At 34.6% G+C, this 12,106-nt stretch overlaps 1 protein-coding gene across 3 annotated transcripts; it reads right to left on the bottom strand.

Annotated features, from left to right (window-relative positions):
- Nucleotides 1-3,982: 3,982 nt before the first annotated feature.
- LOC133696687 (receptor-like kinase TMK3) lies at nucleotides 3,983-8,199 on the bottom strand. 3 transcript variants are annotated; one of them, XM_062118944.1, is made up of 3 exons: nucleotides 7,658-7,785; nucleotides 5,696-7,566; nucleotides 3,983-4,903 (listed from the first exon to the last, which is right to left on the bottom strand). In XM_062118944.1, the coding sequence occupies exons 2-3, from the start codon at nucleotides 7,419-7,421 to the stop codon at nucleotides 4,392-4,394; spliced, it is 2,238 nt and encodes a 745-aa protein (XP_061974928.1). In that variant the 5' UTR covers nucleotides 7,422-7,566; nucleotides 7,658-7,785; the 3' UTR covers nucleotides 3,983-4,391. The 3 variants fall into 3 exon arrangements, with proteins under 3 accessions (XP_061974928.1, XP_061974926.1, XP_061974927.1); XM_062118942.1 differs by having other exon boundaries at nucleotides 5,696-8,198; XM_062118943.1 differs by having other exon boundaries at nucleotides 4,802-4,938; nucleotides 5,696-8,199.
- Between the last annotated feature and the right edge of the window lie 3,907 nt (nucleotides 8,200-12,106).

Here is a 12,106-nt window from a genome sequence, read left to right on the forward strand (position 1 = left end):
TTCTGGTATTTGATGACATGAAGAAAATGTTTATATATTTTCAGTTTTATTCTAATTAGATTTGCATTTCTTAATTACGCTATATATCCTTACTATTGGGATAATCTTTAATTGAGAGAGTTATTCAGCATACTGGGTTTCAAAATTCATGCCTGTCAGATTTTCCCAGTAAGAGAGAGAGAGAGAGAGAGGAGTATACAGATTCTAACATACCCAGTAATTTTCCCCATTTTTAATTAGGAGGAGGGACTAAAAGAAAATTATAAACCAAGGGATTAGAAGAAAATAGAACTTGGTATATAGTAAAAGTGAATGGTCAACTATAAAATATTAGAGTTAGCTTGATAATTGACGACTAGAAAGATATACTGTCTAGTTGATTATTAAAAACTTGAACATGTGATCGGATCATTAAAAGAGAGGTTAGATTTGCGGTGGTGGAGGAGCACATGCCCTATATTTGAGGGGGTTGAAAAGTGAAGATAATCGTATGGTTTTCAATTATTCTTTTTGTATCAAAGTTGTTCCGATCATCGCCCTTTGACCAGATTTGTTTTTTTAAGAAAAATCATACAAAGCTGTTTGGAGCAATTTTTAGTGCGAATGCCGAAAGCGAAAGAGGTTCCCAAAGAAGCAGAGAAAACAAGATTTTACGTAACCAAAAAAAAGAAGAAGAAAGGCGTGGAAGTCAAGTGAAGACTTAATCGTCTGACAATTAGAAACTTGGACCCAATAAATATTTCGACGACTTGTTTGTTTGGGCCGAATCTTTGCCGGGAAATTGAAAAGTCAAGTAGGCCCAAGCCTACCTCCTCGGATTGGCGGACTGCTTGGTTTCTCTACGCTGCACTGGAGTGTGAGGCAAAGCCCAATTTTATTTTTGAACATGAAAGGATTCCTATTTTGAGAATGTCTCTATGCCAACTCTGATCCATCCTGGCCCGTATATCCATTTTTCTTATCAGGATCGGGAGTAAGAAGAATGGCTAAGAGAATAGATATCCATTTTTCTTATCGGATCAATTTTTCAGTTTGTATATTAAGTTATAACATCATAATCAAGGTTGTCAAAAACATTTTTTTAACACGATATAAAATATATAATATAAACTTGGATCATAAAATTGAATTGTAAAATCATAAAATTGCAAGTAAAATGATTCATAATAATATTGTAGAAAATTAATTAAAATAAATTACGAAACTTACTTTTTAATAATCTAATATTGGAGGATGAAACTGAAAAAAAAATCAATTAAAAAAATAACCCAAGAAAATTACCTAAGTTAACCCGAGGTAATTTGTCAAATCTATAACCTGATTCATGAGATTGGAATAACCCAACAAATAAAATCAAAATAAATTATGAAAATCAATTCTCAATCAAACTAGTGATGAAATATGAAATTGAAAAAAAAATCAATAAAAAAAAGATATAAAAAAACAACTCGAATTAACCTGTCAAACTTATGATTTGAGTTATGAGATAGGAACACCTTATATAAAGAAAACCAAAATAAATTACGAAATCTAATTCTTTTTTAATTTAATGTTGAATGATGAAATCAAGAAAAAAAATCAATTTGAAAAAAAAAAAACTCGAGTTGATCGAATTTACCTGTCAAACTCACGGTTTAAGTTAGGAGCTTTGGATAACCTCTAAAAAAAAATTACATAACTCAATCATTAATAAATTTAATATTGAAATTTTAATTAAAAAAAAGAAAAAAAATATTCTTACGAACAATGTTACGGAAGGAGAGGCAAGCAAAACCCCTCATCCTTTTTTTTTCTTTTTTTTTTGCTAATCTCTTTCGTACTATGGATATTTTTGAAGGTTAACTTTTTCGAAATTAAAACTCAAGGGAAGTTGAGGAGAAAGAACTGTAGCAGCTCCGCTCCATGCTCGTCTGAAAGCGGTTCTTCCCATAAGTGGGCTTGGAGGCCGTGGCCCTACATTGGGCCTTCTGGTTAAAATATTCATCGCATGTCCCGTTACTTGAGCAGGTAGCCTCTCCCAGCTCCGGGGAGATGCGTGGTCTCAATGGAGCGAGGTAATATAATGACCACCACCTCGGAACTGACTTTCTAATATTAACTCGAAATATAACCCTCAACCCAATACATTTGATTGACTTTCTAATATTATTTCAAGTCAAGGCACTAGCTCGTGATAACGAGAACGATTATTTAGCTTGAGATCCGATAGCCATTTTTCATAACAAAATTAACTACACTTAATTTAATCGTATATTTAAAGCTAAAACATTTTACTTCAAAATATTTCATCTTTGACTTTAATCTATTCTTCTACTGTGCATATGAAAATATTGGGGTGTTTATAAGTGTGATGGTGATTATTTTTTAAGATTTTTTTTATTTGAAAATACATTAAAATAATATTTTTAAAAATTTTTATTTTTGACATTAAAACAATCCAAAAATATTAAAAATTTTAAATTTTAAATAAAATAAAAAATTTAATTTTAACAAAAAATAAAATAAAAATTAAAACTCAATACTAAAAAAAACCTTAATTTTTATATGGTAAACGCGCCTAATGGAAACGCAACTTAGGCCCAGCAGCTGCTCTCGGCCTGTCATGTGATTGTAACAACCAATAATTACAAAGATTTAAAACAATACTGTGTTTTTGTAATTAAAGTTCAAAACAAAATGTGGTCTTCGCCCCCTTTTCAAGTACATATTAAGCTGTCAAGCTGCTATGGGTACACCAGGACGATGTCGTTCCCTTTGACAATCGTGTTTTTCCCCCCCTTCTGTTTTCCTTTTCTCTTCGGGATCATTGAAGATACCCGGCGCAGCAAGTAACCGAGGCATTGGGTATTATTTTTTTCTGAACTCTCAGTCATTCCGAGACAACGATGATGATGTTGACGGTGCCAGTTAAAGATTAGAAGTGGGTGGTTTCCGAAAATACCTCTTCAGGAAGGAAATATACTCTCCTCGAATAGTTTGATTAAATATATTATCCCTAACTTCTTTTTCAATGCCCGTAAACACTGGAGAAATATTTTTCAGCACATGCATGGAATAGGTGGCGACCTGGAGGAGAACGGAAGAGGCATGAAGAAAAACAAAACGCTAAAATCTAATAAATCCACATCACCACCCTTGTAAATTGCAAGACTAATAAAAAGAAGAAAAGACACTCGCCAGAAATTGAGGCTTGATATCCGGCTTAAAAATAATTGACCGTCAAGTTAAGATATTAATTATGATTAACTATTTACAAGATGGCCACCAATTCCGCTGATTATAGAATAATGATGATAAAGCTGAAGATATCATCAAGTTGAAGATATCATCAAGTACTGTCAGTCGCTGTCTGGGGTGACAGAATGTTGGCAACCAAAAAGATACATACAGCTGGCGAGCAGATAAATCCACCGAGCAGGTCCGTGCCAGACAATTGTCATCCATTCATGCACTTGCCGGCTTACCCAGGAAAATAGAATAATAATAATAATAATAATAAAATACAATTGTTTTATCCGGCATGACACTCGGAGAGTGTAGATGCCGTCTTAATCCATCACATCATCCACCACCTAAGCTTTTATTACAAAAAAGAGAGAGAGAGAGAGAAAGGATATTTACATGTGACATGGATTTCACGTAATCTAATACATGTTGAAATCAATAAGATATGGTTTGACTTTCCTCAATCCGTGTCGTACACTACTTGGTTGCTATAATTTTTTATTTTTCACTATCAGTATATTAAAAATATAAAAATTAAAAAAAATAATTTATTTGGAACAAGAGTTTACTGCAGTGTTCCTCAATAAAAAGCATATGGAAGAGCGGATGCAATTGTAGCCGAACGGAGCCTAACCATCTTCACATGCAAAGGCTAAGAAGGGACTGCCACTTCATCATCAGGGCCCAACAACCACATTTTTCACTACCCATCATTATCTGGAAATGGATTTGGTACCAGACATGGAAAAGGGGAACATGAAATAAAGCAGCAACTCATGATTTAGGCGATGATGACACCCCAATAAATAGAATTCCCGCCATTTCCTCTACAGAACGGGATCATAACTGTTGGTTACAAAAAAAAAAAAAGAGCTGCTGGGAAACGCATTGAACAAAAGGGATTGATTATCATTTGTGTCAGATCCCAATGAAACAAGAGACGAAGAAAAAAAAACGACGAACAAATGAAAGCTAATCCACTCTTCAAATATCTGTCTATCTGCATTTCCTACACTCAAAAGCACCAGAAAAATATAAACTACCAAGCCAAAGGGTGGGGGTGGTAAGAATCACAAGCTAAGCATTCAGATAGAGCCCACTCCTACCACAACCGCATGCTTACAGACTGATATCGCTAGACACATGACTTCCTTTACCTTCCTTCTCTACCGTCCATCTGCTGATGTAAACGATTCCGCAAAGCCAGATGGCCGAGTAGGTATGCTAGTCTGGGTATTATCCCCACTGGCAAGAAATGAAGAGCTGCTTCCATCAAATGCCTGCCACTTCAGGAGCACTTCGGGCAAGGGCATCTCAAAATCAATCCCATACATTTCATCAGAATCTGGTTCTGCTGGTTTCCAAATCTCAACAAGAGATGACAGAACATTAACCACGTGACCCATGTCTGGCCTTTGGTAGGGCTCCCTTGCAGTGCAGTGGCCTGCTAGATCGGCAACTGTGCTAATGCTACCAAGGGTTTCCTCATCAAGATTAATGGTCGGGTCAATGGTTTTATGGAACGTGTCTTTGTTGATGTGCATCCTACGGAACCAAGTAACAAGATGCAAGCTGTCCTCAGGCTGGGTCTCATCCAGTGCCTTCCTTCCTGTGATCATCTCCATTAATATGACTCCAAAGCTGAACACATCAACCTTGGTAGTCACTCGACCAGTCACTGCCAAGACGTACAGAAGAATTCAGGTTTAGCTCCTGACTTGTCAAACAAAAGATACAAAATTCCTTTAACATGCTGAGAAGTCTAGACAAAGAAGAGTGGATCATTCATCATTTGAAATGCAAGGAATTTATTTGGCTACCAGTGACCCACTTGAATTGAAAACCAAGAAAATAAAATACAAAAGGGAGCACCAGCTGACATTATAAGAGAATGAATATGTTCCAGTTCAGTCCAGTGTGCCCAATAAATACAATAAAGCAAAGTGAATCGTTCATCTCAGCCAATGCAGTCACGCTAACTATTATCATAAGCATGCAAACACAAAGATCATTTATGTGTCAAAACAAGGACCAATACTATGTAGGAGGAGGCTCTTTTATAGTTTTATGAAATCTTGTACTCCTATACCTACAAATGTTGCACAAACAATACAATACCATGGATCAGGTTTATTCACTTTATTGATTTTTTCTAGTTATTTAAGGTAATAACATGGTCCATTGACAGAGAGAGAACTCTGGTGTTGTTTCTGCAATGTTTTAGCCATTAAAAGCCTACATGAAAAGGAATTTTCAAATAGAAAATCCTTCCAATAAAAAAAGAAATAGAAGTATCAAACTCAATTGCAATTCTTTGCTGCATCCTCCCGTCCTTCTCATGCTTTTTTATTCATTCAGTTATGGTTTTCTCACAACCTAATGTTCGTCTATTTCTTTTATTGGTTACTCTACAATAAAATAATAGAATAACTCTAGGCATGCAAAGTATGGAAGTTGAAAATTTAGTTACCTGCATATTCAGGAGCAAGATATCCAAAAGTTCCAGCTAGTCTCGTTTCAATTGAAGCTTTCCCTTCTGGAGCAAGACGAACCAATCCAAAATCAGCCACTTTGGCCCGCATATCATCTCCTAGAAGAATATTGGAAGGCTTGAGATCCCTGTGAATAAAACTTTGATGTGCTAGCCCATGTAGGTATTCAACGCCTCTAGCAACATCCAAGCCAATAGTTAATCTTCTAGTCCAGTCGAGCGGTTTGATACCCTCCTCCTTCCAACTAAAAAGATGACTGCTAAGAGTCCCCCGAGGCATATATTCATACACAAGAAGCCTCTCATTTCCATCCAAGCAATATCCTAGAAGGGCGACTAGATGGCGGTGTCGAACCTTGGTAAGCACTGCAATCTCAGACATGAACTCTGCTAGACCCTTCTCGCTAATCACTCCCGACTCCATCCTCTTTACTGCAATTTTTGTTCCATCATGCAACTCCCCCTTGTATACAGTCCCAAATCCACCTCTTCCCAATATATTTTCTTCACTAAAATTATTCGTAACATTTCTTAAAACTTGAATTGAGATCACCATATTCTCAGTCCTGACCACTTGAATGTCACTGGGTCCAACACTATCAGTAAAGCTCTCAACTCCACTATTTGCACTTGATCCAGCAACAGTGATTTTCACCTCATCCTGATCCCATGAGCGGCGCGGGTGAATAATCATCATATTTGGACTCTGAACCTTACTAGATCGCTTTTGTTTCTTACTATAAAAGAATACACCTAACCCAACCACACATACAACACCAACAGCACCAATCACAGAACCCACAATCTTTCCACTAGCTGAGTTCTTGTTTCCACTATCATCCGAACCACCACCTGTACCAGAAGGTGTACTTCCAGGAGCACCAGGGGGAGCATAGCTAGTGTTAATCTTCCCAATATCAGGATTTCCACCATATTCCACTTGCACATTACTTCTAAACTTGGGTATTTGACCAGAGAGTTTATTATTCGAAACATCTAATAAAGCAAGATTAGACAAACTTATAAGCTCATCGGGTATCGTACCAGTAAGCATGTTATCAGAAAGAATCAATTTCTGTAGTCTCGAAATCAAAGAAAAGTCTGAAGAAATGGTACCGCTAAGTCCTGCTTTCTTCAAGTTAATCACCAAAATATCCCCTCCACCACAAGTAATTCCTTTCCAGGCTTGGGTGGATGTGCAAGGATCATTTCCTTTCCAAAGGTCAGCAAGACTAGCAGGGTATCCAAAGTTTTTTGCAACCGACAACAAAACATTAACAGTAGCATCACAAGCAACACCAGGATTATCCAAACAAAAATTATTAGTCCCGGGAATCATATCCGCATCAACTGTCCTAGCAAAACTGGGCGTCGGTCCCTGGAGCTTATTATTAGTGAAATTGACAACACGAAGTGTAGAAATGTTCAGCAATGATGGCGGAACAACACCCGTCAAGCTATTATCCCTTAAATTCAAATCTTCCAATGAAATCATTCCAGACAAATCAGGCAAAGGACCCGTAAAATGATTTCCTTGGAGCCAAATTTCTTTCAATGAAGTCATGTTTTGCAGGATAGAAATAGTACCATTTAGCCTCGAATTACTCTTTTGGCCGTTAAGCCATAAAGATTGTATAGTAGACCCCGAAAAATTGAGGGGCAATCCACCCTCAAAATAATTAAAAGCTAAATGCAAAGTCTCCATGCCAGGAAACACATCGCTGTTAAAAAATTCAGGGATTTTTCCAGCTACATTAGCACCGTTCGCCGAGAATTCCTTCAAAGCACTAGCATCCTTGAGACTCACCGGTATCTCCCATGTTTCAAAAGGATTGTAATCCAAATAGACTCTGGTTAAGGACGTCATTCCGGCGAAAAAATCAGGAGGAATTGAAGAGAGATTGTTGTTATGTAAAAAGAGGACTTGGAGAAAGCTTAAACCTGATAAACTCGGTAATGCGCCCGTTAACTGGTTGTTCATGACCTCGAACCGAGTTAACTGAGTCAAGTCTTTGAGTTCTGGGGGGAGAGTACCATGTAAATTCTGATCGCCTATTTGGATCCGAGTGACCCGGTTATCTACGCAACCCACGTGGAGCCAGTTACACGGGTCAGAGCCAGACCAGCCGAGAGTAGATGGGTTGCCAAGGCTGTCTCTCAGTTTCATCATGGCTGCTGCGTCGTCGTTTTGCTGAGAATTGGCTAGACATAGTAGTAGGGAAAGAAAGAGTGAGAAATTGGTGAAAAGCCAAACACCCATGTGGCGTTTCAGAGAGATTTTTTTTTTTAAGAGAGAGAGGGTTACTCTGCTAGGGTTTACGAAATCAGATGAGATAAAGAGATTTTATTTATTTATGTTTTATTTGCAGGGAGAGAGAATTTTGGCAGAAAAAAACGCGGAGATGGAGGTGAGGAAGAGAGTGGCGAGAAAAGTGTGAATTAAAAAAAAGATAAAACCCTTTTTCTGTCTGTCTCTGTGGACTGAAGGAACGCAAGCTTTCCTTTTATGTATTTTGGACTGAAAACTCTACGGATTCCACGTTGGATCTTTTTCTCGGATTACAGTTGGCACAGGCGAGTGAGTCCAGCCTTGTCTAGTCTATTCCGGGTTATGTATTTGAATTTCTTTTTAAAAATATTTCATGTTTTTTATTTGAAAATATATTTTACTTTTTTAATATTCATATATTATTTTAAAATAGATAAATAAATAAATATTTTTAAAATGAAAAAACAAACGGGTTGATAAATAGGAGAAAAAAGCAAGTCTTCCACCGTCAATTAATTAAACCAGGAAGGTATCGAGGAATCATCTCTGACTTTTGATATTTTTCGTGAACACCTCCTATGTCCTGAAATTATAGATATGAACAGATCTTTTACATATTTAAATTAAATATTAAATATTAAATATTTCACATTCAAATTAGTGATTAGGATTATGAGGAGCCGGCCGGTTACTATTGTTTTGTTGTGGTGCATAGAAAGAATTATTCAACAATAAGAGAATCTTTGAACTAATTTACATGTCTGCATAAATTAAATTATTTAAAAAATAATATTAAAAACACATCCTTCACATTGATCCAGTACATTCAAAAAAAATTTAATTGTTGTTGTTGGATTAATCCGATAAACAAATAAATAAACAGACAAACATATATATTACTTTCCTACTCAACAAGGTATTCATATTTTTTATTTCCTTTTTGGCTTCATTAATTGAAAATTCAATGGATTTTATTAATTTATTAATTAATGTATTTTGAGAATTTTCATTCAATAAAAAATATGGGAAATGACCCAGCACATTGTTCATTCATTCATTCAGAACATGGAAATATTCAAACCCTTGATCCATGGCTTTTAATTACAGCTACTGCAGCTACAGCTATGTTACAACTAAAACTAATCGTATACAACTATTATATATGATCAATCAACTTCAATTCCAAGCTCTCCAGATTTCACCACGACCAACTATTCCTTAATTTTAGGAAAAGTTCTGGCATTGTCTCCAAAAGATCTCGTGTTCTATACGTCCATGGCCCAGATCTCGATCAACAATGTGACGTGTGGCATCTAGTAATCTCTCAGCCTTCAAGGTTGCTTGGTCTCTCAAGACTTGTAGATTTCTTTTACTTTCATTTTCTAAAAAATATAAAATCCTTCTAAGATCTAATTGCTATCCCTGCCTGCAGGTTTGAAAGCAAATCATGCATCACACTAGGAAAATCCCAAATCAACACTTCAAAAAAAATATTTACACATGGAAAGATAATAAATCACACAAACAAATCATCAACACGTCAGTTACCAATTTTCTGCAAGCAATATCATCAACATAAATAAATATCTACCTAATATCACATCACAAATATTCAAAGTGAATAAAAAAAATATTTGTCAGGATCCAGCTATCAAAAATGAGCAAAACATACTAGATCAAGAAGAAATAATGTTGGTGTGTATTGGTCACGCAATTACAAGCAATAAAAACAACAAAACAAAATTATTTGAGAGTCTTAGAATTTTATTCGACAGATCTAGAGTTGTTTAGGAATTTATTACTTAAAGATCTATTTTTTTTGTGCTTTGAATAATTTTATAAATCGTCCAATTGTCCGACCTCCAACAATAATTCATATAAACCATCAATGAGAAATTTCTTAAATTCTTACTCAGAAGAGAGAGATTATTATGCCTAAAATATTGATCGATGTCAATCTAATATGAGGTTAAAAATTTCTTTTTGAAATTTCTTACTTGAGAAATTTACAAATCCTTACTTGAGAAATTTCTTTTTGAATATAGTGTTAAAAATTGGTTATGATAAACCCATGTTGATTAATGTCAATTTAATATGACGGGATCTCAAATGCATTTTTTTATAGATAAAAAAAACTACTTTGTCCCGCGATGAAAAATAAAACTTTTTTTTTCTAGATACTCTAGTGGCTAGATTCTAGGCACTTATAGAAGACGCGTCATCTTTTTTTTTTTGACAAACAATTAACTAAAAAAATTAAAGACCCGCGTGCGGGGCCCTTTATGGGTGGGTCAGACACTAGACATGACTTTATAAACCTAACAACACTTGGTCTCTTTCATATTTTTTTAAAAAAAATTGATTTTTTTTGTTAATACTTATTTTTATGTCTTTTGTAAAATCATTTCTAAATATATGTTTTAATTAATACCCATTCTCAATGATTTTTTTTTGTTTTATTTAGCTTTTTTGAATCAATGATTGTTATTTAGTTAAATTGGGTGTTTTATTTTTTTTTCGAAGGTTAGTACAATTCATTTGTAATATTTTTTTATATATATTTTATACTGATTTAATATGTATTTTTTTAAAATTATTTTTAATATATGCAGTCTTGCATAATATATATTTTTTTATTTTATTCAATAAATTTTATTTGTGTTGATTTTTATTACAAATTAATTTTAACAAGCAAATTTATTATACATAATTAGGTAAACAACCAATATTGTGATATTAAATATATTAATTTATATTAATCTCTTAAATTTCTTGAATTACATTTATATTAATCTTTTATGAATTTTTGTAAAATCTATTTACAAAACAACTCGTGATTTATTTGATTTGATGCACACATAAGTTTATTGATTTATATTTACTATTTTTTCAATGTAAGAAAACACATTGAAAAATTTTACATGTTCAAATTTATATCATATATTAGTGTTTTTCAATTTGATCATTATTTTTAAAAATTTCTTAATCTTTTTGCTTAATCTTGTTTATAAAAATCTTATTGTTTATAGTTTTTTTTTTAGTCCAAGTAAGTAATGTATAAAAACAACTATATTTAGTTCATCAAGATAATATCCTGAGTTATTGTATTTTTTTTCTTCTTTCAAAACATACTTGTGATCCCTAAATATTTCGGTGGAGAGATAACACGGACCCGCATCTTAGCGTGCGCACCAGCCTAATAATATCTATACGTGGAGTTTCCGAGGAGAACCAGCTTTTTTTAAAAGCATAGTATTGCCGATTCTCTAGGCGGATGAAACACACATAGTGGAACATTTTATTCTTTGTCCGCAATATTAAGTGGACTCGTTCCCCACCCTCTCTTTTTGAAAGGTGCAACAAATCGCATACCTGTCGTGAATATAATAAAGTATGATTGTTCTTATCTCTTACATTTGTGCCCCAAAAAATCATATACTATGAATGGTTTTGAGTAAAAAGATGCATATGGGACACGGCATTATTGGGTTTCGAAGGAAATCGGGGTAAAATGATGCGTATGGGGCAGCAAAAAATTGAAAGAAATAAAAAAAGCGCATGTGGACACGGGGCATTCTAGGGCTTGCATGACTGCACTCCGCACAGAATCCTCTAGGAAAGATGGAGGCCTTGGGAAGGCTGAGAAATGCTAAACCCAGCATACGATTAAAGGGAGTTGCTATCGGCACACCCAATCTATCTATCTATCAGCAATTCAGCACAGCCTTATATTTTTATTTATATTAAATACATTAATTGTCCTTAGATTGCAAAAATCAAACAGTTTATTGGCTCCCGCAATCTGATTTTTCTCTGCCAAAAATCCATGGTGGGTGATCTGACTCTTCATCTCTATTTTAAAAGGTATTAAATGATCTGGCTATATTAAGGAATTGTGATGTTGCACGGCTGGAATTTGTTGTGGCCTGATATATCCAGTGGATGCCATGGTTTTGGTTTTAATTAATTAATTAATTAATTAATTATAGCTATAATAAATATTATTAATCATAGTGATTGGAATACAGGGACACTTCGAGCATTCCATGTGCAAAAAAAATATAAAAAAAGGCTGTGCCAATAGCCCCTTCCATAATTAAAATCCCAAACTGACCCCCTTC

Source organism: Populus nigra, chromosome 6, assembly GCF_951802175.1.
Source record: "Populus nigra chromosome 6, ddPopNigr1.1, whole genome shotgun sequence".
In the NCBI taxonomy this organism is placed as follows: domain Eukaryota; kingdom Viridiplantae; phylum Streptophyta; class Magnoliopsida; order Malpighiales; family Salicaceae; genus Populus; species Populus nigra.